Source organism: Augochlora pura, chromosome 7 (assembly GCF_028453695.1).
Source record: "Augochlora pura isolate Apur16 chromosome 7, APUR_v2.2.1, whole genome shotgun sequence".
Lineage (NCBI taxonomy): Eukaryota > Metazoa > Arthropoda > Insecta > Hymenoptera > Halictidae > Augochlora > Augochlora pura.
In genome coordinates, this window is record NC_135778.1 from 17,363,179 (window position 1) to 17,389,193 (window position 26,015).

Sequence of the window (26,015 nt, forward strand, 5' to 3'; positions counted from 1 at the left end):
ACTATTCGATCATTAACTGTATTCACCCCAAACGCTTGGTTTATGTTGCGTGCAGTTTTTGCAACATTATTACCAATTATACGAATATCGTTTGAATTCATATCGGTACAAAACTCAAATCAAATAACAAAAGGGAACATTTTCTAGAAAATCTCCTTTGTTCAAATGTGACTCTGGCAATGGACAGTACGGCTATAAACGAGGTTATGCCGAAAAACAAAAGTATAACGAGAACAGGAAGAGAAATGTCCGCATGTAAAAAAAACCGACATTTCATATGCACCAACCTAATATAATTGCGATTATGCGCCTATGTTTCTATGCGTATCAACGTTTCCAAGTTTAGAAAAAACATATTTGGGTTGTCTAAGGTAAAAACGAAGGAGGACACAGAGTGTTGGACATTGTTCACGTTGCAATGAAACGCATACTCGACACGTTGTTTCTTTATTATAGTTTTTGAAAGTAATACACGAAAATACACTCACGCCGATAATATTGAACAATGATTGAACGAGTCGGAAAGTAGGGTAGTTCGAGCTCTTTTGTTTAACGAGTCTTGTTTTAGGGGGGAATTCACGGAATTTGATTTGTTCGATGTGAACACATATTTTGGACATGGCGTCGATTGAGCAAGTCGCTCGTCGACGATTCAATTTCTAGAATTTCAATGCGGAATAACGACAACGAACATGACGACGACATCGTAAACATGAGTCTAATAATACGAACGAAAGTAACCGTTGGTATAGCATGCAAATGTAAATCTATGCAGATATAGACATAAATACAGATACAGATTAGATAGACATGGAGATGGAGGTACAGATACAGACACAGATACAAGTACCAGATAGAGGAATATGGATATGGATGTGGGTCGGGTATAAATATGGACATGGATTTGGATACGGATAGGGGTACAGATACAGATATAGACATAGATGTAGGTAATAGATATTGTAGATATGTATAATAAACTACGAGAGTGACGCACTTGATCAAACGGTCCGTTTAACTCGTCACCCACCGATGATTGTCTGATACTTTTTAAATATATACAAAGTTTTAAAATTTAAAACTAAATTTAACAAAGCAATATCTTTTGAATAATATCTCTTGCGATTGTCGTTTTCAAACTAATACTTCGAAACTAAATATGTTCCCGGTAAGTAAAGCGTTCACAATGACTGGCTGCTTTGACGACTCGATTGTAAATCAGTAGCAAGTTGTCTTTGTAAATAGTCGAAAGTTTCCAAGAAGACGAACTCAAGCCTCTAGCAATAGCTAGGAAGACCCAGAAGTTTGGTACACGTCGTGACCTTCGAAAGATATAGTTCGCCGAATGACCGAGTGCGTCTTGTATAAATTATCATCTAACAGGTACGCGTTCAGGAATCGACGCTTCGAGAGAATGATTGTCATGTTCTGACCGTGGCGCGATCGACACGCGAAACGCACTGATCGCGTGAATCGTTATAATAGTTTTGACGGACCGAGCAACGCTTCAAAAGTCAGCGAATTATCGAATCGTCGTTGACGTAATTAACCAGTGGTTAGACGAGCACGCGAGCAAGCAACACGTGTTAGTATCTCGATCGACTTTTTGAATCCGAATCAAGCCGGATCTTGTCTTGGACTTAAATACTCGCGTAACTCGAAAATGATTGTCCACAACTGTTCATGATTGTCCAGGATTGTCCAAAGTAGTTTAAAGTTGTCCGTGGTTCCGTAGCGCATGTTTCGATCGTGCTGGAGCATTCCGCGTTTGGCGAACCTTAAGGACACTTATATAGGGTCGCTTGATACGAAGACGCTCCCTAGTTTCTTGTTTTTTTTTCCTTCCATTCGTCCCTATCGCTTCTCGGCTTATAGGCCACAAACTCGAAGCAAATTACGCGCAAATCGATTTCCGTTCGTCTGGTACGAGCGCCGGAATCAATCGAAACCAGACCAATAGCAAATACCGAGAAACTTTGGATACGATTATGCTACTGCGCAAATAGTGGCGCCATTTGATTGATATGTATCGGAGCATCGTAATGCACCGAGCGACAACTCGCGGTTCGCACGACTTTTCTTCTATTGGGTCGTGCAATCGCGTGGTCTTGAAATCTTTTTACAAAAATCTAGATGAAAATTTATAGTACAACAATTGACATGGAATCGTGGTATTCCGAATTTTCTATCACAGAAATAAACGGAGCACACGAAGAGAATGACGGAGAAAGAGAGTGAGAGAAAATTTGATGTCGCCTCTATCGAGGCAAACATTCGCAGGTACACGCAGCCTATTTGTATACGGCGAAGACACAAAACATCATGTTACTTTCGGTACAGCGCGTACGCACGGCAAGGCAGAACAGGCGTTGCAAGCTCTGTTCTCGGCTTTGCGTTGCTACACGCTAAACACAATGACAGCTTATGCTAGACAAAAGTCGCGACAGCATGGTACGAGCTACGTACACTAAGCGTTCAGTAAAAAATAAACTCCCGTTAAATTTCGAAAGTTGCTCGACAGAGCTTCCGTGACCAATGCTGTTCGTCTTCGTTTCGTTTAAATGGACCAAATAAATGATTGTAAAGATGACTTTCACAGTCATGAGAGATCTCCTCGTGTTTATGATTCTGGTTGATCGTAGCTCGTTACCACGATTTCTGCAATGCTTCGACGCAGATTGAACGATTCAGCGTCGCGCCCGCTCTGCTCCTGTGTCGAACTTGCTGAGTAACTGGTACTGAAAACAGACGAAATGTTATAATTAGAACTTTTTGGGAAACGAATCGAATCGAACTACCTGCAATTCCGATGAATCGACCAACGCGAGCACGGTTGCTGCTGCTTCTTCGCAACCGCATCGATTTGCAACTGCGAAGACCTACCTTTCTCATCTCCTTGAACGCCAAAGCGTGTTTGTCAGCCATTGCAATGGAACACTACGAACAATTCGATAGATCGATTCGAAATTTGAACGACAGTGGAACCGTGCATATGACTAAATTAACCGCGAAGCGGAAGTGCGGGTCTCGGCAAGTCAATGAGAATAGAAGGTAGACAAGAGCTGGATCAGGAGGGTGTAAAAGAGAGAGAGAGAGAGAGAGAGAGAGATTCGCTGGTTGAAAAGCAAAGAGACTGGGAAAAATACGAAAGTTCTCGAGCAGGTGGTGGGCAAACAATTCTTCTATGTTTCCAACAGAAATTGCACGTATCGCATAAACGCCAGTTTAGAGGCCTAAGTTGAGGTTTGTTTGAACAGTATGCGCTAACTAGCTGCATGCACCTCGCTATTGGGACAACATAGTGCAACGAAAGTCGCTCGCTCGATGGATCATCTAATTGCAAGAGCGTTACTACCGCGTTACAGTTCGAGGTATCGACGGGAAATATTGGCCGGTTTCACGGTTCATAGACAAGAACTGCAAAGGGGTGGAAAAGAAGACTACTTTGGATGACCAATATTTGCCGCCACTGTCATGCCACACAGTGATCGATATTCATGAAAAGTGGTATAAAACAAAAAAGAAAATTGTCTCTAATACGTGTCTAATTATAAACAGAAAAATTGAAATAACTCAAACTTATTCAGAAATCATTTTTTTTCTCCCACTGAAATAATTTCAACTTATTAAAATCGCTGAAAATGTTTTAAAATATTACAATAATCGGGGAATCACTTAAATAACAGATACGATTTTTCGCATAATCATAAATACGTCCAAATGCCTACTAGTCTGTGGAAAGGCCAATTTTAACATTGTTCTGCCGATAAGAAAAACCAGTTATAGTCAACGAAATTATTAACCTCTTAGCTGTGTAAGCCTATACATGCTAGCGATCAAACTCTGTGCAAGTTCATTCCTGTCAGTAAATTGTAATTGGCAAAGCATTTATTATTCATCTTATTCATCGACGGTGATATCGACAATGATTAACGTAATCTGATATGAATCTCAATACACCGGAGACGTATTTTCTGTTAGCAAAACAGTATTGACCAGGGACGTATTAACATGTCTTCGTCCGTAGAATGATGAAAATCGACCACTGTGACGCCATGATCTCTATATCGCGAGCACTCTATGGCAAGTAAAAAAAGTGAGGTGCTGCGACGATGGATAAGCTACTGATTATCCTTACACTGTAACGAAGGGTCAATGGGAAAGCTGTCCCGGTAGCTGGAGTAATGGAGAAAGTGTTGGTTGTGATGGTGGTGGTGGTCCATTGAGGTTCAGGCAGATGGGGAGTTGTCTTACCATGCTGGAGCCAACCTGCTGCAGCAATCCGGTGCCCTGTCGGGATGAGGTAGACGAAGTCGACGGACGCCTTGTTCCCCGTATACTGCTAAAACTCTCGCTGCTGAGTAAATACGGCACGCTGCTACTGATTATCGGCATCCCACCGCACTGCCGTCATCCGAACAGAAATCATTACGTATAGACAGAATATCGCATACGAACATCGAATTCTTCCGTGTTCGCAAATTGTCAATGACGCTTGAAGTATCGAATTGAGAGAAGGGTTGGAAAAAGGTACGATACCGTGGGAGGTGACAAGTTGGTGTGAGATCCATGCGGATCTTGAGAACCGGTGCTAGAATGACGCCGGAACGGCACTCCGCCACCGGGAGTCCCACCAGGTGAGCTCACGCAGGACTGTGCAACACGGATCTTTGGTGCCGTTAATGTATTGTCCGATAAACGTCGGTTAGTAAAGATGTTATTCACTCTGAGGAAGTTGCCGTCGTGCTTCAAAGGTGAGAACCAGTCTATCAAGGGAGCAAGAAAGCGATATAATATTGCTTAATAATGCGATCATAAATGTTCTCTCGAAAAGGCAACCTCGTCGAGAATATCTCGTCGAATTGTAATAATGCAAAACATGTGTAAAGCAAACGATCAATATACGACAAGAATATTTTGTTCAAAGGTCATACTTTTCGGAGTTCTAAAGGTCATTCGTTGCGTACAACTACATATTTCTTTATTGCATAGTTTAACGGATCGACAAAAAAGTTCGTACCATGATCTACGAAAATTAAAATTTTACGTAAGAGTGATGTCTATATCACAATACTAGTCCTTATAAGACATGCATACGGACTGATTTTGCTGTCACTCACCCACTACTGAATTCTTCCTTGCCATATTCTCGGCCGAAGCTGTCATCGATATTGAACCTGTGCCGCGGCAGCAGTCAATTTTATAGTAAACAATTAACAGTGAGCCAGTTTTAGCAGGCTAAAATATAAGACATTAGTTAACAATGAGCGGCTTTCCTTACCCGTACTGGCTTTCCTGGCCATATCCTCGGCGGAAGAAGTTTTGCGTTGCTCCACCCTGAGATTCGGTATATTGAACGCCGGAGCGTGCATGTTATCCGTGCTATACTGATGTCGCAAGCTCCAGTGCTTCTCCGGACTTTGCGAGGATAGGTGGTTCAACGATAATTGATTCCTCTGATTTCTGTTAAAAATTGACGGAACGACGTCTATTAGGTAAGAACCTGTCGGTTCGAGAAGTTGCGTCGCAAAGTAAAATGTTTTTGTCACCTTTCGATGAGGCTAAACATCTGCTGCAAAACTGTGACGAGTGCATCAAATTGAGCGAGGTTCAAAGCTGGGTTGATCGTTTGAGGCAACAAAGAAGGCATTGCTCGGGTTGCCATCCAGCTCACCGTGAGCCCATACTTCTTATCTTTCAACATCAATCTATAAATTTCTAACGACCAGCCGAGTTAGTCAGCGATTGTAATCAAGATCGAACAGGTAGGAATCGGGATTGGTTAATATTTGGTCCTCTATATGATGCAATATCGCTATTATATATGTACAGTATGTATACATATATAATATGTATGTATAGTAGAATAATACCACAAACCATAAATCTTTTTGGAGTCACCATATGTATACTCACTTACAACCCGAACGATAATCTCTGGTTCTTGAAGCCGAGCGTTATACAACAACGGCAGGATCATGTCGACGATCTTCTGCGTCTCCAATCGACTCAACATACAGGGAATGACGTTTAATAGTACACGAGCGTCGACCGATTTCTGTTCGAACGCTTGAAGCAATTTTGGCAGAATGATACGTCGAATGTCGTCGTCATCTGTGATGTAATCGGTCATCACATTCGTAGCTGCTACAAACGCAGCGGTCTAGAAAATCGTACACATTGTTCTCTCGAGCAGTCTTGAGTTCGCTAGTACGTTTATGTAAACGATCGGTCTCCGCACGTACCTGTACCTGCGTCGTTGAATTATCAAACGAATCGTAAAGCAACTGGAGTACTTCCGCCTCCCCGTACTTCCTCTGGGATTTCTTCAGTATTAAATGCAAATTTTCCAGGAGCGTAACCGTTCCCTGAATCGATTTATGACTCGCGAACAGCTTGCTGCGAAAATGATATTCGGTCGTTATCGTTGTTTTTGATCAAGTGTACCGAAGAAAGATAGATAATCGGATACCTTAATGCTGGATAGATGAAATAATCGTACTCTTCCTGCGTGCTGTCTTGCATGATGTAAAATACCGACTGTAGAACGGCCGACTGAACTTCTTGGCTTTCCAATTCGCTTTGCAGGTATGTCCAGACATGCTGGTACCATAGTTTCTAAGAATCGGAACGCATCGGTAGAATTCACGGTTAATCGAATGTTAGCAGATTCACCACACATTTAATAATACGACGCTCAGACTGGATTACCAATTACCTTTGGTATATAAGGTAATTTCTCCTTAAGGATTGCTGTGTAAAAATGCTCTTTCTGCAGCACAGTTTTCATTTTGCTCTCGTCCAGGAATTGGAGAGGTTCAAGCGAAGGATCTCTGGAAAGACAGCGAAGTTCGATGGAACATTGCCCACGATGTCCGTGAACCATAATTATTCGAACGACGAAACAATTCGTATTTGACCGTTTTATCTTAGCGTACTTTTCGACGAACGGAGTAAAGGATTTCGTAGGTCGCGTTTCGTTCGAATAAAAATGAACAGTAACGTGAACGTACAATACAGGCAAGATTCAAGATGGTTGGTTATCGCTACGTACTGAAAATATTTGATTCGCAGCATTGATTGAACGGTCAGCCTTTGTTCCGGCTCGTTGCGCAACAGATGAGCGACGGCTTCTCGCAGAGGCACCGGAATGAAAGGCAACATCTCGGCGACTTGTGTGACAAGCTGCGGTGCAACAACATACGAAAAATGCCCCTTTTGGAACCGATCACGATCACGACGGATCACGTTCAATAGCGAAAGAGAAAAGACTTGGAAAGAAGAGAACAACGAGTAGGAAGAATATATCTTAAGAGAGTCGACAGGAATCAACGAAAGTAAACACGTGATCAACTCACGTTATCTATTTGCTTGATGTATTCGGTGCAACTGTGATTCGCTTGAATCAGTGGCCGACCTTGATTGAAAATCGCGCATATAGTCATGCCAAAGCTGTACATGTCGCTGTAGAAGCTTCCCTGTTTCTTTTGCTGTATTTCTGGAGCTACGGCCGCAACGTTACACGTTACACGCGTTTGCCACGTTACACGGTACACATAACGTGTCAGATTCGAATGCAAGTTTAAAAGAAAAACGGATCGTGACAATTCAACGGTGCGCTTACGAACAGATTGTCAACATGCTTACCCATGTAATCGAGATTAGGCTGCGTCAGTTTCGACGCATGGTTCGTCCATGGTTGCAAAGGTATCGGCATATCGTCGTTAGTATTCTTTACTATCGGAAAAAAGAAAGACAAACGGACCATTAGAACAAGTGAGACGGCGATAACTGCGTTTAAGCAACGACGACAACGACAACAACAACAATAGCAGCAGCGACTTACCGATAAATTCAAGACCAGCCAGTCTCCAAGTGCCTCTTTTGGTAATTATAATATTAGCGGGACAAACGTTTCTATGAAGAATTTTGCAACTTTCATGAAGAAATAATAAGGCCTCGGCGATCTGACGCGTCCAAGAGAAAAGAGAAGAGAACGGAATGAGAAGATGGGAGGACGTGAAGAAATCGAAAACACAAGCTTCGCATCTCACCTGCAGAAGCCCGTACTTAATCTCGATATCGAGGAGTTTGTATTCCTTCGCGAAAGTGGTACGATGCCCGGTACCACGATCGAGATTGCTCGTCTCCCTATATGCCAATACGTTTGCGAGACTAGCCAGGACGGGCTCTGACGCGAATGCCAGGCTGTCCGAACATTCCTCAACTTTGTACGCCTGTCGGGAAACAAACGACAAATCACCAGAAATTTGCCAGTTGCAAGTTCTCGGTTGCCAGTTGCCGGTCGCGAATTGCGAGGTGCGAGACTTACCTGAAGTATTTTCGGGTGGCCGGTGCTTTTCATCTCCAACGCACCTTTCCGCAGTATATCCGTAACAATCTCTTTTCGTTTCGGCTTGCAGAGCTTTTCGACCGATCTCTTGTCGAACAGAAATATCGAGACTTCCTGGAAACCATGGATGGAAACCGGTCACGGTCACTGTGTCATGGTCGCGATCAGGATTTAGGTTACGGTCATGGTCGCGGTCACGATGTCAAGGTTACAATGGCGATTCGATCGTCGACGGATCCGTCTTACCTTTTTGTCATCTTTTTTGTATGCATCGTAAACACGCCAAGCGTTTTCAGGACCCGCGGTAGCCGACTGCTCCCCCACTTCGTAAATATTGTTCAGAGGATTCGAGAGAAGAACGCTCGGCGTTGATCCGCTTGCTTTCGACTTGGCGAACATGACGTGTCTCGCGAAGATTAATCCTTAACGTTCATCGAATCGTCTAGGATCGGAACTCCTCTTCCGTCTTTCCGGCACTCGACGCCCAATTCTAACTGTTACACCGTACCCGATTATCGCGTCTACCTGTCACACACCAAAAGAAACTTTTCTCGTGACAATAGATTAAATCGTACCGAAAAGTAAACCGAAAGCTATCGACCGTATAAAAAGTCGCCAAGGATGTGACTTTCCTGACTCTTCGTTCCATCGGCTTTCCTCGGACCCTTCGTGCTTTCGCGATACTCTGCCGATCAAACACCTGACGGACAACGAAACTACGAGTTTTATGATCTCGAAAATCTTCGATCGAATCGTATGGCAAAAATTCGGATTGATCGTTTATACCATACTGGGCGCCGCGCTAGCCGAAGGATCAAACTACAGCGTAAAGTTGGATTACGTTTGCAGATCGTTGAATCGGCACTTATACACCGTACCGATAAGAGAAAGAAGTGTCGACTTTCTCGAGATGCGGTCGATCGTTTGTGGGGGAAGAAGGTTCGAGGAGGACGAAAGAAAACGGGAGTCGGGGTCGATTACGATTTAATCCATTCTGCAGCCGCAGGGGAAACTGGATCGATCCGAGTTTAGTTCGCATTCGGAGGGGTCGACGTAAGACAGCGCGGAAACGATTTTTTTGGCGGACGATGATTGAACGAACGCGATTCGCGTCTTCGTCACGCGAGAACTGTCGGATAAAACACATTGAATGGAGCCCGGACTACGTAACGCGTATGTCGCGAGTACTATGCGTCAATCAGTACCCGAATCAGAGGAAAAAGGTAAAGTCGAAGTAGGAGACAGAGACGAAGATGTAGGAAAAGGAGATAGAGGAGTAGTAGGAGACGGGAGAAGAAAGGTAACCGAATCGAACGAGAAGAAAGAGCGAATCGATTCGCAAGCGAGAATGGCTCACCTGTTGCCTTAGTGAACGAGAACCGTGTAGCCCTGCATAGAAGCACTAGAAGCGGCACGAAGAAACCGAAAGAAGGGTAATGTGCGCGATGCGCGATCACTCGAAGCTCGGAGCTCGGAGCACGCGCGCGCCACTCGGAAACTCGCTGGGAACCCACTGGGAACCCGCCAGGAATCTAAAGGAACGGCCGAGCAGGATCACGCAGGACGCGCGATTTCACCGCGATTCCATCGATTCAAATTCACCCACTGCCGACACCATCGCTCTCCTCCCTCGGGTCCGACGGTACTCTGTCTCTTTCCCCGTGTCCTTTTCTTTCCTGTTCAGCGTAGCTGAAATGCGTCGACAATCACATTCCTTTTCTTGTCCTTACGCAGCCCCTCCGTTGTCGTCCTCGGCCTGGTAGATGTTGTTAACGTCACCGTTGAAACTGACGTTGTCGCTTCGCTGACATCTACGCGTTTTCACCTCCTGAACCCGCTACCCTCCGCTTTCGTCTCGTCCTCGAGGATCGCGTTATCGATATCGCACAAATTAACGGTGTCGTCATTCGATGCGAGAAACTTGCAACCAGGTGATAAAGAGACGCATGCGCGCTCGCTCCGGTCCCGGCTGCGGCTCTTTGACCACGACCTCGGTTTTCAGCTCTTGTTTCGGCTTCTAGTAAGGTCCTTGCTGATCCTGCGTCCGGTTGTAGTTCTGGTTAGGAGAAAACGCAATGTTCTCGACAGGATATTCTGCCTGCAGAGAAGCTACGAACGTGAAATGCAAAACAAGAGACAGTTCCGATCGTGAGGACACGTTCCAGCCCCGAATCTAGGCACCAGGTGTTACGGGGAATGGGTTGCGGCTTTCAGGATACGGATCGCACCTATGGGACACGATCAGTAAAAGAAGGAAATGGAGAGAGGGAGATGGCCAGGGAGAGGGAACGGGAAAAGGAAAGAAAGTGGGAAAATTTGGGGTGGGGGTGCAAGGAAATAGGGAATGAAAATAGATCCAGCTGCTTCTTACCTCAACCTTAAGGTCTCAACATTTGAGCTATAGAGCCTAAAGCGACTAGTTTGTATTTATTTTTGAAAATAACAAGACCGCATTTATCGAGACATTGCAGAATTTTTATTGCGTAATACAAACGAAGAGGTAAATGTATCTAGTAATTCTCGATAAAACACATCTGAGAATTCAACGCATTAACATTATATTATACTCTATATTATATCTATATTTTCAATCCGTAATTATTATTAGATAGATAGATAGATCGTTCAGATTTCCACATTTTGATGTATACATATTTTTCCATAAAAATGGCTGTTGTGTAACAAACAACGTAAATACTACTTTGAAATCATTTATGCATATATATGCATGTATTTTGGTTGTGTATGCGAAGGTACTGCATATCGTCTATTTTTGTTTCGTTATGTCACATTCATTTTTAGACGAATCAACATATCTAGAGATTAATTTAATATACGTAATTGATACGATTCGCATTTTCAAAACGTATTTGAACGTTATCTCGTATAAAAAGAAAAGTAGAGAACATATGTATATTACCCTTGCGTATGCAACCAGGTGTTCACGCACGTATTTACTGTATTTCCTCTAATAATATTTTAAATTCTGAAAATATCAGGAAAACGCACTGACGACCATATTTAGGAAACTATTACATCCAAACATGTCCAAAAAATGACAGCCTGTACAAAAATCTTAAATATTAAACGATTAAAATATACATTTTGTTATCTATGTAAATGATAATCGAAACCACGAAGTCTAGAGAGTACTGTGGAACGAATTTTTTAGCGTTATCGAGAGACAAGCGATTAGCTTGTGATTATCGAAGACCTAGAAGCGGTTATATAAATTATGAGCTACAATGCAATACGCCAATAATGATGATTTATTTCATCGGTCGACTAAACTAAATGCCGATTTTCAGCAATTAATTTAATCATAATTCTATAATTTAATCGGCAGATGACAAATGGTTTGATCAATGGATTAAATCAATCGCCGATTTTTTGACGATTCACCTTTTCTAATCAACGATTGACGATTAATTTCACCAATCGATTATAACAATCACCAATTTTATGATGACTAATTGATTTCATTTTAAGCATTAATCAATCGATGAAATTAAAAACTTTAATCGATTAATACCCAACTCTGCGATTACATGCATTTCATGCGCGCCATGCCGCCATCTTCCCCTCACCCTTGAATCCGAGCATACACACGCAACAGCTAGCACACACGCACGCACACACGGTTGGACAGCACTCTTTCCGTTGACCCAGGTTTCAAAGCATTTGTTCCGAACGTGGTACCACTAGATATCTCTAGGAGAAGAAAATTGCAACTGATTTTGATTTTCTTAGCTCGAATTGTTCACGTGTCTTGACGAAACGAAGGACGGAAAGCGTATCGTTGGCTCGTTCGGTTTGCTCTCCCCACTACGTCGGTAACTTCTCACGCGCTCTCTTGTTCCTGTCATCGTCTGTTTCAACTGTCATAGTCGCTGCACTAACGCCATCAACCCTTGGACGTTTTCCTTGTGTTTGCTTTTAGACAGTAAATAAGATTCGTTTGTTCCCTGCATGGGAGGCATTAATTCCCGGACTATGGACATCGAACATGATCGTGGGCTGACCGCTGTCTTGCAATATTTGATACGCAGGTTGGTTGAACAACATCTCGTCGTCGAAAGATTTAACATCGTCGTGGATCTTTTCGTTGGGCTATGTGCGCGTGTGTATATGCTCGTGAATGTGCGACAGAGAAAGGACGTAAGATAGAGCGAGAAGGGAATAGACAGAGAATCGGAACGGGAAAGAGACGAAGAGAGATACACGGTGTGAGAGAAAGAGACGGAGAAGAGAAATCTAGTCATTATGCGTTGCTTTAAGAAATTAAAAATAATATCAAATTTCGAATGTAACTCCGTTTCTCTCAATGATGCTGTTTGTCCCAAATTCACTTTTATCCTGCGAAATATTAAACGAATCTCTCGAAAATATTTTGCATTTTCAAAACATCCCAACCTCACTGTCCATCTCTCTTCTTAATTTGCGACAACATCGAAATGTTTAACATTTTCTCGTCGATTCTTTGCAGCGGGCAGCTACACATCATATCCTCGGATCACGATGACTCGGACGAAGAATATGTCACAAGTTCACCGAGATTGACGTCCCATTTACATTTACATCCAAACACATCCAGACTAGATGTTCGTTAAATTTTGAATACATGACCGACGATTACATTGCTGACATGGTTTCACATTGTGTGTGTTTTCTTTTAGAAAAGTGAAATAAGTCTAGCTACTAAGCAGGCTTGTGGATTTGTTAGTGATGTCGACAAACGCAACATTTCCATTGCGTCCATGATTCAAAGGAGAACCCTGGGTCCTGGTTTCAGTACAGGAGAAAGGTGCAGAATAAGCAGTAGTTTTTTGCCAAACAAAATGCATCAGGTTGCTAAATACAATGCTAAAGCTTTTTGCGGATCTTATTCCCAAGATGGAAGATTTTTCTTAACGGCCAGTCAAGGTAAGATCCGTTGTCAAGCTTGTGACCTGTAGATTTAGTTTTTGTATTTTTCTAACAGTTCTCATTTGTTATAGATAAGTTTCTACGTCTTTATCGAACACACGACGGTGAATTTACAGAGTTCAAGACAATTTTAGCTCGAGATGTAGGATGGAGTATTTTGGACACTGCTTTTAGTCCTGATGGCAATTATATAGTATATTCTAGTTGGTCAGAATGTTGTGAGTAGAATCTAGTGAAAGATTATGAAGGCCTTCCCTATGCTCCTGGAATATTATTGGACTTCTGTTTTTCCTATGCTTTTAGTATATTTGTGTCCTGTTTACGGAGATTCGTGCGCACAAGAATCGCTACCTCTATGTCCAGAAGACCGAAGGTTTTGCGTGTTTTCTCTAGTTTTTTCTAGCGATGGTCGAGAAATTTTGGGTGGAGCAAACGACGGTTATCTATATGTCTATGACAGGGAATGTCATCAACGCGCATTTAGGGTTTGTAGGCTTCTTCCCCTTTTTGCATTGTACACTGCTAATTGTTTATGTCCGTTCTAGATCGAAGGCCATGATAATGATGTAAACGCAGTAGTGTTTGCCGACAACACATCGCAAATTCTATACAGTGCTGGCGACGACGGTCTCTGTAAGGTATCGTCGACATCCTTTAACAAGCCGAGATTCTTCGCTTCATCTCTACAACTGTTTTTCTGTCTTTCTTTCGTTCTTTTCCTTCATCCTCTACATTTGAATCGTTTCATTATTGTTTCGTTTTCTTGTTTCTTCGTTATTATTTCTTTCTTCGCGCGCGCTCTTTCCCTCTCCCCCCATTTCTTGGCTTATTTAGGTCTGGGACAGGAGAACGTTGAACGAATCGAGTCCACATCCGGTGGGAATACTGGCTGGTCACATGGACGGGATCACGTACGTTGATCCACGCGGCGACGGTCGATATCTCATCACAAACAGTAAAGATCAAACAATCAAACTGTGGGATGTGCGCGCGTTCTCGGATCTCATGGGTGAACTGAACACACGGAAAGCTGTCGCGAATCAAACCTGGGATTACCGATGGCAACGTGTACCAAAGCGAAGCAAGTCTCCAAATCCAACAACTTACAATTTTGACAAGCTTTGTCGCGTTGCAATCTTAATAATCGATGTTCTCTTTATCTTAGTACATAAAGCAAAGCACATGCTAGAGGGTGACACAAGCATCATGACATACCGTGGGCACTCGGTTCTTCAGACTCTGATACGTTGCCACTTTTCTCCTCCCGCGATTACCGGTCAGAGGTATATATACACTGGATGTGCTGGGGGAAGAGTAATAAGTATGTTTCATTTTACCATTTATTAAAAAGCGAACTATACATTGTCAGAAAGAGACTACAACAACGCATTTTAATTGTAGTTTACGATGTACTAACGGGCAGAATAGTTAGCACACTGCGAGAACATTCAGGATGCGTGCGCGACGTTAGTTGGCATCCTTACCATCAAGAAATTGTTTCGACTTCCGTAAGTATTCATCAGTAACGCTTTGACTACCGACTGATGCCCGATAATGGAATATTTCAACGTATCCCATTGCCTATTATTAATATAACTTGGGTTCTTTTTAGTGGGATGGTGCGGTCATCAGTTGGCGATACGCCGGCAAGACCGCTCTAAGCAATTCTGATTCTGAAGATGAAAGGGATACGGAATCGCCTCCGTTGAGGCGTAGTCGACGAATAGCTGCTCAAAGGGCGAAACGCGCCACTCGGCCCTGTTGAGTCTCATAGTCGTTCTGCCGAGTAACTGGATCTTTTCGGAATCAATTCAGTCTTTTCGTTCCTACGAGGAAGGAGTTAGTACTCGATACATGTCGACAGGATATTTTTGTATCGATCGCTGTTACTCATCGACATTTAAGAGATTAACTTTCTTCTACAAGACTGAGTTATTGCTGAATGAACACGGGCCTCTGTGGAGTCAACATCGTGATATTTTGGCCATCCCGATGGCACGTTACCGGAACAAGACTTAAACAACGTTGAAAATGAGACCGGGATATGATTCGAACCAAAAAACTCATTTTCGATGGACCCATCTTCCTGTATCTTGATATCGGACATTGCTTTCTTTCCATTCCTCCTCCTTTCCTGTTATATTATCCATTATCACATTTGTAATTTCCCTACCCTTCCTGCAGAATTTTAAGCGTACCCATTGTAAAGCTACAAATCTAGATAATTAAAAATTTATTCTTCCGCAACGAAACGATTTGTTTCGTAAGTTTATTTCTTACGCATCATTTCGACGAGTCGAATTAGAGTTTTTATAAAAAAGTAAATTGTCACGTTTGTAATCGTATTTCACCCTCGTTCACGATTACCAAGAAACATGCCAATAGAAGTTCAACAACAAGTGGCACAGGAAAGGAAGAACGAAACAAGGAAGCAACAAGATGTCGAAAGAGATGGTGGTTTTTACGACGTCGTTGCGTTTCAAACCGATTAGAAGTAAGAGGGCAAATGATCGTCTGTCAATTTACACACAATGTGTTACTTGTAAAATACATTGAAACTGCGTACCGATTCCCAAAAATGTATATACATCTACGCAAGATACGCAACTTCGGAATACAGACACGATGCATACACACACGAATACGAGCGCGTATAACTTACAGTGTATACTAATAAATTGTTAAAATATAGAATCTGTGTTATCCATCCTTTTCGTCTAACAACGCGATGGATTAGCAAGCTTATAAAGAGTACAATAGCCTGCCTATTTTTTAGTACCTGCATCTGTACGCGTAACTACGCGTGATGCAATCCACGAAGGTCCCTAGGAAGCCGTAAAAAATGTACTATTATACCGTTCTTGTCCATGTATAGTCATGAAAGAGGCGCATTTGGAAGCCAGAATAATGGCTGGTTGTGCGATAGAAAGTGCACAAGGTTTCTTCATACTCACACGCATAATCATGATACGACCAGATACATTTTTACAACGCTATCGACCGTCTATTAATCCGACTCTCTCACGGTTACCTTTCCCTTTTCGTCGCGGATCGATTTCCTTGGTTCGATCGCTATTCATATCAATCTAATTAAGAGAAAATCAACAGCGAATGAATAACTTAAGAAAATCAACTGAGAAACATTTGGTTGCAATAGTTAGCCGATAGTACGTAGAAGTGTCTCAGTAAACCGCGACACAATCCGTGTAAGTGGTCGCAGTTGCATTTCCTTAAATGGAGCATAACAAAAAGAGCAATAAGATTACGAGCGCGTAATGTGCATTTGTGTTTAGAATTTAATGTGTGTGATGAATAGAATTATTGGAATACTAATAACAAGGCTAATTGCTTAATTGCTCTAGCAGAACTAAATGCTACTGCTTTAATGCTTGAGTTAGAGAACAGTAGAAGTGAGAATTTTATATTACTTCATAAAAATAACGAGACATACTTCCGATTTTGCCCGATTTTTGTCATAATATAAATACATCGGTTTTAAGTGATATTTGCAATCTCTGTAATCACAAGTTGATTTTGTAACCCGTTCTGACAGTGATTAAAGCTCTATTATGATATAGCGTTCATGCATTTATCAAGTTCTCTTTGTGATGAATGAAAAGCGATTGACTCGCATCACTGCCTGACAAATTGATAACTCTAGTCAACGTTATCGTATTCGATCGCAACGAAACTTCTCCTCGGGTGACCCGATAAACGCGAATTCCGAGTTAGAAGCGCGAACGGCAAAGAAAAAATTGCCCGATCCAGTTCGCCGCGAGCGAGTAGGCGAGTTCGCAATAGTCGCGTGATCATTCGTATGCGTTCGGAAAGATATGTTTTCCCTGGAGTCTGCGGCTCTTAATTAAAAGAAAATAATATCCAAGGAACGTTAAGGGTCTGCCCGACGATATTGCATCGCGGAACCAATGCCGATACCAATGACGAATGCCGGTGCCAGTGTCGATGATGATGGTGATGGCAATGGTAATGGAAATACAATACATTCCTAACCGAAACGCCGGGGAATTCTTTTTCCCCTTGAGGTGACTCGCTATCCATGCCGCACAACTCTGCTAATCGATGGAAGTCGATAAAAGGTAGATTAGACAGACTTACGGTCTTCGTAACAGGGAGACACCGATCGTAAGTCGTCAGTCGCGCGACACTCATCGCCGTTAGAACGACGTCTAGAACTGTTGTTTTCCGAATACCCTGGAAGTTGTCGCGAATCCTCGCATCTCGTATTGCATATCGCCGTTTTTTTTATCGAGACAGAGGACACACGCATATTCCTTTCTGTGATCGAATTCAAACACGCCCGAGAGACAAAAGCAGTCATAAGCGCAGGTATGTTCGCTGAACGCGAATCTGTGCTTTCTGCTCCTATTCGTTATTTTTGTTTATTCTTCTGCCGTCTATTTTATAACAGTTAGACCGCGGATCTTCGTGAAAGGGAAACATATCTGAAGCAATTATAAGCGACCGGAGTCGAGTTATTCAAGCAGTATTTATCGCGTGACATTTCACGCGCGCATATTTGTCGTAAACGCGATCAAATCCGCGGTTAAAAGTAAAACAAAGCATCATTTGCAAAACGAAATCATCTAGATATTTGCGTGACTGATTCGGTACGCACCCCACTATTACGCGGCTGATAATCAAACGAGGACGATGCATGTGATTTTTATCGGGCATAGTAATCTTCATAGATTTGTCAAAACAGTTGGATGAGGAAAATTGGAGTGTCTTTATAACGTCGAAAACTATCTAACTGCATCACACGGAAAAATTATATTAGTTGGAAAAAGGGGATAAAACTCACGTTGACGGGAAAAAGTATCGCGTGGAATTTTGCACTGAAAACTGAATCGTGAAATATAATAATCATTTAGTAATCGTTCGAAACAGGTAACATCTGCAACTACAATGACCACGCTGGAAAATACTTCAGAAGGTACGCGCGAGCCCAACGATATTGGAAGGAGGCATGCAATTCCTGTCATTTACACGAGAGGCAGTCATTACGACATTGGTTTCGATATCGTAAGAATATTCAATCTCTTTGATCGAATTCGCGCTCGCAATTATACGCATGCTAGCCACGTGCACCAGTGCACAATTGCTGAGCGTAACGGTGTGCGTGTATATACACTTGTTCAAGTAGCTTATTTCATCGTTAAAAATTAACTATTTATTGACCATAAAACGAGAAAAAAACTCATTAAGAAACCGAGTTAGTGGTTACATAAATTAGTAACGAGATAATGGCAACGATTGTCTTAAAAGATACGAACGGAAACGACGTAGAAGGAGCCGCTTGGAGCAAATCTCCTTAATTTATTATACCGATTAACCTTTGCAAGTAAAAAAGAAGTAGATGCTATTTGAATTTCCTTGTAATATTTTCTGTCATTGGCTGCCAGATGTCTGCAGTATCTTATTACGCGTTTGAACAAAAAATCCTCGGAAATACGTGCCTATTCGATGGTTCGCTCACATCGAAGACGTACGCGAATTATTCTCGCACCTTGTTTCCAAGACGTTGAATACGTTACGCAACAAGCATTTACCGTTACATAAAATTTATACTAAGATAATACATGTGGTTGGCTAAAATCTTCTTGTGCAGCATGTGACGTTTTCTAATAACGCGCGTTCGTCGAACAGCGCGGCGCGTAACGTGCGCGATTTATCGAATTAGCTGTTGCGTTCAAATCGAATCTGCCGATTTTTCTGCCTTCCTATAAGTAATGCTATGTTTTCTGTTAGGGTCGTACGTTCTCCGGATTGATCCAATCGTACTTAAATATATATAAACCTCTAAACGAAACATACCTGCCGCTTTATGAGACCGAAGCCGGCAAAAAGGTATACGAGGAAACTCTTAGCTGCGTGGAGCAACAATTTCCCGGCTATCTCAGGGAAATCCATGGAACGGCCGATGGAGCGAACGTTCCTTTTCATAAGGTAAATAGACGGGTGTTCGATCAGCGCGATCGATTCCTTTCTCATGTGTACCTTTTCGAGTTGACCCGATTTACGGTAGCTCCACAAAATAAATCCAGGATTATGGTAGTACAACTTGTTTTAACGAAATTATGAGAGTCTAAATATCAACAATTTATCGAAAATTAAATACTTAGTGCATGAATACTTTTTAGAGCTACTGTTTGTTAGTTTACCTGTCGCGCAATCTCTCTGTGATCGCGCGGTACAAATCCCGATTTTAATTATTTTCCGGTTCGCAGCTGTTTCTGATGCATCTGGACGATATCATCCCAAATGTCGCAAATAATCAGGATCGGGCAAATGATCTACCAGTCGGTTGTTCGACTATTATGTGCAATCAACCAGGACAGGTAAGAGAACTGATCGATGAGGGCAACGATCTTTAATTATGTGTCCAAATTTGTCAGTGTTCAAATTAAAATTGGAAGGCCACTCTTTAGGATTCATTTACTTAAGATCGTAAAATCATTCGTAATCATGTCAAAGAATCGTTCACTGGCCGATCAACATATTTGGAGAGTAGAAAAATATTCTGAGAAAACAGAAACATTTAGAAGGCACTCCAGTATCTGTATCATGTGACTGGGATTTTATTTGTTATCGCAGATATAGAGATTGTCGTTTTTACCATAAAGTGGATTATAAAATCCGGTAAAAGTCATTTTCTCATCATCAGGTGTTAGCAAAATTGATTGTTCATCAGTTTGAGCGTTCTGCCGTTAATTAACGCTATACAGATCCCCGAACGAGCGTTGAAATTTCTCCGCCGAAGCCACTACTATCGTGGGTGCAATTTACTCTACTGGTATCATTGAGAGTTTTACCATTTACTAATTGGCGCTGTATGAACCCTGTATGGAGCCTTTTGAAAATAAAAATTGTTTCATGTTAAATTTACCATAGTATCTTATAGAAAAAAAACAGTAAGAATCAAATGTACCCGTCATTTTTAACAATAATCTCTTTTTTGATATATTCTTGACCAATTTCCGCATATATATTTTTCATACAGCAAGAAATATTTGTAGCAGTAACAAAGATTTAATGTTTTCTATATGCTTATATGGAATATATTTAATTAATCCTTAGATTGCTAGAATTTATCCAATATTTTGTACAAACATTCTTCTGAGTCGCAATGATAATAAAGAAGGAGGCGGACAGCGTGTTTCGGGTTTCAACATACAAGATAATTGGATTGCATTTCTGTTTTCTTCCATATTATTATTTTGACGAAAGTAACAGGTTTCCTTTGGTCACAGATCATACGAAAATCGCTGAATTTGCTTTTCAATGTTTCGATATAGGAAATTTTAGGGCATAATGAGGATGCGTTGAGCGAAACTTTAAATCATTGGTACCTGGTTTCCGCGCATTTAGTCGAGCCAGGCTGCAAAGAAGAGAAATTTACGTCCCTGAGTTATGCAGGATTTTTGCCGGGATACACAATGGGTTACAATTGTCATGGACTAGCTTATAGCATCAACACTTTGAGTGCCGCAAGTCTACGATCCGGTAAAACGCGTGAGTATTAGCCATTCGTTTACATTGTTTATCTTTCTACGGTATCGCTTAGAGATAAATTAATTTAAATTAGTATCGAATATCGTTTTCGCTTTGTGCAGCTAGGTATTTTTTGACTCGAGCACTTTTGTCTGCGGAGAATTACGTTGAAGCTCAACAGATATTGAAAAACGAAGGGTGCGGCGCGGCCGAAGGGTTTTCGGTGAATATGACCTTCATAACACAAGAGGGTGACAGGGTGTTTCACAATGTCGAAGTGGGTCCCTGTGAAACTGATTCCACACAATCACAACTCAATATCCTCAGCATCAGCCCTGGAGAATTTACTTTTCACTGCAACAAGTGAGCATCGTGTTCGCATCCCCCCTCTCTCCGACGCTCTTCTTGCGCACCGCGTCACACGTTCAATATTTTCAGATATCTTCGGTTGAATGTGCCGGAAGTTAGCGGTCTTATTATAGACAGCAGCGACAGAAGAATGGAAATAATTTGTAAGCATCCTCCACCAAAGAATCGCCAGAATGTTATAGATATTCTGAGTGATCAAACTACCAACGATTACAGGGTTTACCAAGACATTAATAAGGATGATCCCGTCAAAACAATCGCTACAGGTATGTTTCTGTTCTTTTTACAGATTTATTATATTATAATATTTTATTAACCCTTAGCACTCGGCGCCATCATGGATGTTGCCTACCAGCGCTTATAAACAATAATATTATTATATAGTATACGATATATATGTATATGTATATATAATATTGTTATAATAATATTCGATTCATATGAATTTGTAGACATCGAGAAATGCAAATCGCTAATAAACTTTAATGTTTAGTCATATACTAGAATTACGATGTCCCCTGAGAGGGGACAGCCGAGTGCAAAGGGTTAATATTATTTTATTGTTATTAAAATTTTGCTTGCAGGTATTTTTGATTGTATTGAAAAGACCTGGACTGTATACACGGACAAACCAAGTTCTTCTGAGCCGATTCTAGTGATACCTATGCAGATACATGGTCATGACTTATTATCAAATTCTGTTATGTAATGTCAAGTTATGGAACGTTTCGTTGCAAAACCGAATCGTTACTATACATGTATAAATAGAGCTGCTTCTAAAATTTTAAATCGTTTGAACATAAACGACTAAATGTACAATCACATTAACCTGTAATACGATTTGCAATGCATAAGAGTTGATGTTATACTACGCTATTCTTTGATGTTATAGAACAGAATACATTTAACAAAAAGTAAAATCTCCCAAGATATACTATTTTTTCTCACTGTTTTATTATCACAAATCCCGTATAATTTTTTGAAAACTACGGAAATATAGTAAGCGCTATATATAATAGATACAAATAATACGTACAGATATAATTATTAAATAAAAAAACATAAGAAGAATATCAGGTGACAAAAGCGATCATTGTTTTAACAAAAAATACAAAAGATTCGCTTCTAGCGTTGTATGCAATAATGAAAATTGAATTCTGATTGTATTATTTAAAAGCTGAAAATTTGTGTGCTTTTTTTATCATTTCAACGGCAATATGTAGGTATTACAACTTTTGGTCGTTTCTTGGATTCCATTTCTGAAAAGAATTCTTTAATGTCTTCTTCGCGAACAACCTTTTTGTTCTCGGCGAACTTCTGCAGGTATTGTTTCAGTCGCTCCTTCATGTTGTTGTATTCTGTCGAATACAGAAACAAATAAAAAAGAATCAATGAAAATCTCTGGATAAGTAACAATTAATATTTACCTTCAATGGCTGTAAGCTGTTCGACTCGGCCCAAGGAAGCCAAAGCCTTCATACCTTTCTCATATTGAGATTCTCGACTATAGACTTTACCTGCTTCCTCATAGGCATGAACACTGTCTGTCGGATCAAGAAGGAACGTAATTTTTTTCTCTCGATAAAGCTACAATAAAAATATACATTAGAAATTTATATATTGAAAAAAGACCAAACTAAAAAGAGATCTCACCGTTTTGCAGGTTTCGCACGTACATAGGGCACTTCTCCAGCCTTCCGACCAAAAGCAACTTCCCTTTGAGTACGTTTGGTTGTGTGGCATGGTGCAACCCTTACACTCGTCTTCGACATTTACGGGTTCAATTGCCTTTGCTTCAGATATAGTATTTTTCGTTGAAAATACTACAATAGAGATAATGAATGTTTAGATTACTATAGTATCAACAATACTATATATAATAATGAATGTTTGTCGATAGTTACCCGCATATTTGCTAGCATAATTCCAAAGAAAGCTATTTTTTCTCATGCAATCTGCACAAATCATCTCATCGTAAGCTTCATCCTTAGGCATGCTTTTCTCACTCTCCAAATGCTATTCAAAATGATTTCATTAAAAACCAGATGGTCAAACTGTGAGAGAGAAAATATATACTTTACCAAAGAATGATACCAGTCTTCACAAATAACACATTGCAGCATTTCATCATTTACTGTATCTTCTGGATCTGGATAAGGTCTTTTGCAAACACAGTAGAGTCCATCAAAATTGTGGTTGTATTGGTTCTCTGCATTAATGGAATCTTTTGTCTGGATTGAGTAAGATAATTAGACAATATCAGCATAAATAAATGTACAATAAATTCTCTACAATTCTAATCCCTCAGCTTGTAAACGAAAGTGGACAACTTGGGAGGAGTTTTTCAGTTAAAGAATTATTAAAAATACAAAAACAAGCCACATGACTGAAATAATCATATCTTCCATTGACAAATTCACTATTTTTGTTTTGAAGCTAAGAAACAATTGGAGAGAATTTACTCTAATAGAAAATACAATGCAATATGAAGCATACCACATCCAAGTTACACTTTTTCCCTTCAAACTTAGAATTGCCACAGTCGCATCTAAAATGTCTTTTAGTATAAAGTTCAACCAATTCATGTCCCTCATGACAGTGGAAACTGCAAGCCAGACACACAGCTGCCCGTATTGGCTGAGGACAACAAGTTTTACAAGCGTAAAGCGCCTGCCGAGTATATCCCTGAAATAAATGAAATTCGGTTGAGCAACTGATGCTTGAACGGTGACTTACTGTAACACATTAATATGGTAAACAAAGTAGAAATGAAACCTTGCTGTATGTGCAGTTTTTGTCATCGGATGCGCCCAGAACCGCGCAAGCATCTTCCTCTAATTGATTCTCCTCGCGAAGTACATCTAGCATCGTGACAGAATTTTCTTCATCAGCAATTTCCTCAACTGCCTTAGACATTTTGTCGACGATGGTAAAATAATGTAACAAATTGGAATCTATTTAATCGAGTCCTACGACAACTAATCGTCTATTGGAAATCTGGAAACTGGTCTACCATTTTTATTCTTGTTTTTCTTCCTTACTCGGCCAAACAGATATCCATACATATATATTGAAAGCGACTTTGTACTTACTGGACACGTACAGGCACAAAATAAGCAAGCAATACTGCAACAGGCAACAAATTTTCAAATAGACTCGTAAGACATAACGGTCATTTTAGCACATTTCAGTTTTTGTCCCTTAGTTTCGCGCCTCGATAGGATGCATGAAATTATTGAAAACACTAAAGTAGCGCCGCTTTTACCTCTTACGGATTCTATTTAGACTTATATATGTACATATGCATATGAATAATACTTTTTTTACTAATCAACCGCAACAAACAAATGTCGAGATTTCGAATTTAAACTTTCGCCGTTTACATCCTTTGCTTCAACTTTTTCCTGAAGTATTCAAACACTAGAATATTTATTTATTCAGTACTTTACGTTATTTGGTGTGAATACAGAATCAACGAACATGCTACACATACAGTTACATACAAACACAATCATACAGTATATAAATTTATGTCACGGACTTAGGAACTATATAGAAGTGTTGATTAATAAATTTTGGAATCTCCGTTATTTTAAGCGCACTCTACCCCAACCCTACAGTAAACTAGTGAAATTTATAAATGTAGTTCTGAAGCTATGTTCACGGCGTGTGGCGCTCTGAAATTTGTTGCACTTTCTCTGAATCACGTTATGAGAATCGGTAAAGAACTAATTGTCGAAATACATATGTGAGTGCATACGCAGTAAATACGATGAAGATCTCGTTAAAACCAAGAATTTTTATTAACAGTGATTTCAAGTTTATTGTCGAAGCAACAGTCGAACGACCGGCTATCCAGACCATGACTTACCATCGATAATCGCAAATGTGTCAATACATTCCACCAATCAAAAGTTGCATCTTTATATCAGTTAGATTATGTGTATTTTCTGCATTCGTGTACGTGCTCAATGAAAAGGTGAACGAAAAATAGATAAGACATAAAACTCCATAAAATTCTATCGATGCTACTGTCAGACGACGAGAGATGGCAGGCATAGCCAACAATTGTAGGGTATTACGTGGTACTACTGCGTGTACCGGTTATACCTCCCAGTATAACGTTCGGAAGATCGCTTCGATATTTGTGATCGAAGGCCGGCAGTTCCTACACTGACTGCAAGGCTGTGATCTTCCAGGAGGGAAGGACTCTTGTAATTGGATGAATGCACGTTCTCTCTATCACCGTAGATTTATTGAATATATTACAATAACTGTAGGCTAAGCTTGGATTTATAATATATGACTGCGCGATTATAAAATGCGACTGACTTGATCTAGCGCTCGAAGTAGAATGTACGACTGATCGGATCGAGCGTCCGATGTACAGTGATTCACGCTCGATAGAACACGAGCGGCAACGGTTGGTAGCAAGTGCTGCCAACCGTGTTACCAACTGATTATTGTGGAGCTGCCTAGGGAATTCGAGGTAAAACCCCAGATTCCCCACACAATAGTGTGACGCTGATGCACGTGGTTAGTTCGTGCCCACGTGTGCCACCAGCCTCGAGTCCGACAATTGCGGATCCGCTTAAACGGTATTGCGTGTGGGGGTAGTTTTTTATAAACTTACGCGAAGTAATAATAACAATAATAGTTTATTAAACTTAAATACCGCTACACGGGAAGTCACTTATTTTCGGTAACGACGCTAGAGCAAAACGACCCTAGGCTAGTACTCATGACTGCACGCTGCGGTGATTCGGGGAATAAGAGTTGAACGCAGGGTGAGTCGCGTGCACGAACGGTGCCGTGAAGGAGGTGTATGCGTCGTGATGCCATGCGTATCTATGTG

The 26,015-nt window shown here is 40.9% G+C and overlaps 4 protein-coding genes across 13 annotated transcripts; 2 read left to right on the forward strand and 2 right to left on the reverse strand.

Annotated features, from left to right (window-relative positions):
• Positions 1–461: 461 nt before the first annotated feature.
• Positions 462–9,851, reverse strand: Bma (SCY1-like protein bma). Of its 6 annotated transcripts, none has more exons than XM_078186390.1 (19): positions 9,711–9,851; positions 8,600–8,878; positions 8,333–8,467; positions 8,055–8,237; positions 7,847–7,967; positions 7,648–7,737; positions 7,359–7,504; positions 7,055–7,185; positions 6,719–6,833; positions 6,473–6,618; positions 6,246–6,399; positions 5,917–6,163; positions 5,550–5,718; positions 5,282–5,463; positions 5,121–5,177; positions 4,540–4,766; positions 4,255–4,404; positions 2,884–2,937; positions 462–2,738 (listed from the first exon to the last, which is right to left on the reverse strand). In XM_078186390.1, exons 2-19 carry the CDS (start codon positions 8,750–8,752, stop codon positions 2,688–2,690), a joined length of 2,511 nt encoding a protein of 836 aa, XP_078042516.1. In that variant the 5' UTR covers positions 8,753–8,878; positions 9,711–9,851; the 3' UTR covers positions 462–2,687. The 6 variants fall into 6 exon arrangements, with proteins under 6 accessions (XP_078042516.1, XP_078042515.1, XP_078042519.1 ...); XM_078186389.1 differs by having other exon boundaries at positions 2,799–2,937; XM_078186393.1 differs by lacking the exon at positions 2,884–2,937.
• Positions 9,852–11,967: 2,116 nt separating this feature from the next.
• On the forward strand, positions 11,968–15,973 carry LOC144472933 (DDB1- and CUL4-associated factor 11). The gene is made up of 10 exons (XM_078186399.1): positions 11,968–12,402; positions 12,840–12,954; positions 13,030–13,276; positions 13,351–13,497; positions 13,583–13,764; positions 13,825–13,917; positions 14,114–14,360; positions 14,445–14,600; positions 14,681–14,787; positions 14,892–15,973. The coding sequence occupies exons 1-10, from the start codon at positions 12,323–12,325 to the stop codon at positions 15,042–15,044; spliced, it is 1,527 nt and encodes a 508-aa protein (XP_078042525.1). The 5' UTR covers positions 11,968–12,322; the 3' UTR covers positions 15,045–15,973.
• Positions 15,974–17,414: 1,441 nt separating this feature from the next.
• Tan (C45 family peptidase tan) lies at positions 17,415–22,258 on the forward strand. The gene is made up of 8 exons (XM_078186271.1): positions 17,415–17,626; positions 18,188–18,322; positions 19,049–19,246; positions 19,528–19,638; positions 20,596–20,812; positions 20,914–21,154; positions 21,230–21,426; positions 21,745–22,258. The coding sequence occupies exons 2-8, from the start codon at positions 18,206–18,208 to the stop codon at positions 21,867–21,869; spliced, it is 1,206 nt and encodes a 401-aa protein (XP_078042397.1). The 5' UTR covers positions 17,415–17,626; positions 18,188–18,205; the 3' UTR covers positions 21,870–22,258.
• A 104-nt stretch (positions 22,259–22,362) lies between these two features.
• LOC144472863 (putative E3 ubiquitin-protein ligase UBR7) lies at positions 22,363–25,242 on the reverse strand. Of its 5 annotated transcripts, none has more exons than XM_078186274.1 (9): positions 25,032–25,242; positions 24,253–24,286; positions 23,936–24,157; positions 23,657–23,845; positions 23,242–23,391; positions 23,065–23,176; positions 22,814–22,983; positions 22,588–22,747; positions 22,363–22,518 (listed from the first exon to the last, which is right to left on the reverse strand). In XM_078186274.1, the coding sequence occupies exons 3-9, from the start codon at positions 24,074–24,076 to the stop codon at positions 22,367–22,369; spliced, it is 1,074 nt and encodes a 357-aa protein (XP_078042400.1). In that variant the 5' UTR covers positions 24,077–24,157; positions 24,253–24,286; positions 25,032–25,242; the 3' UTR covers positions 22,363–22,366. The 5 variants fall into 5 exon arrangements, with proteins under 5 accessions (XP_078042400.1, XP_078042402.1, XP_078042401.1 ...); XM_078186276.1 differs by having other exon boundaries at positions 23,936–24,169; XM_078186275.1 differs by lacking the exon at positions 25,032–25,242 and having other exon boundaries at positions 24,264–24,698.
• Positions 25,243–26,015: the final 773 nt, after the last annotated feature.

Excerpts from the sequence above, each read along its gene's own strand:
- Bma (XM_078186388.1), bottom strand. The coding sequence starts at position 8,752 with ATGTTCGCCAAGTCGAAAGCAAGCGGATCAACGCCGAGCGTTCTTCTC. Across the intron at positions 4,767-5,120 it reads AAGGAAGAATTCAGTAGTGG|ACTGGTTCTCACCTTTGAAG; the intron begins GTGAGTGACAGC and ends CTCCCTTGATAG. Across the intron at positions 4,405-4,539 it reads CCAACTTGTCACCTCCCACG|TGCGGTGGGATGCCGATAAT; the intron begins GTATCGTACCTT and ends GGATGACGGCAG.
- LOC144472933 (XM_078186399.1), top strand. The coding sequence starts at position 12,323 with ATGGGAGGCATTAATTCCCGGACTATGGACATCGAACATGATCGTGGG. Across the intron at positions 12,955-13,029 it reads CAAACACATCCAGACTAGAT|AAAAGTGAAATAAGTCTAGC; the intron begins GTTCGTTAAATT and ends GTTTTCTTTTAG. Across the intron at positions 13,277-13,350 it reads TTTCTTAACGGCCAGTCAAG|ATAAGTTTCTACGTCTTTAT; the intron begins GTAAGATCCGTT and ends CATTTGTTATAG.
- LOC144472863 (XM_078186274.1), bottom strand. The coding sequence starts at position 24,076 with ATGTCTAAGGCAGTTGAGGAAATTGCTGATGAAGAAAATTCTGTCACG. Across the intron at positions 23,392-23,656 it reads AAAAGTGTAACTTGGATGTG|ACAAAAGATTCCATTAATGC; the intron begins GTATGCTTCATA and ends TACTCAATCCAG. Across the intron at positions 22,519-22,587 it reads ACAGCTTACAGCCATTGAAG|AATACAACAACATGAAGGAG; the intron begins GTAAATATTAAT and ends TGTATTCGACAG.
- Tan (XM_078186271.1), top strand. The coding sequence starts at position 18,206 with ATGACCACGCTGGAAAATACTTCAGAAGGTACGCGCGAGCCCAACGAT. Across the intron at positions 20,813-20,913 it reads TCTACGATCCGGTAAAACGC|CTAGGTATTTTTTGACTCGA; the intron begins GTGAGTATTAGC and ends CGCTTTGTGCAG. Across the intron at positions 21,427-21,744 it reads CGTCAAAACAATCGCTACAG|GTATTTTTGATTGTATTGAA; the intron begins GTATGTTTCTGT and ends TTTTGCTTGCAG.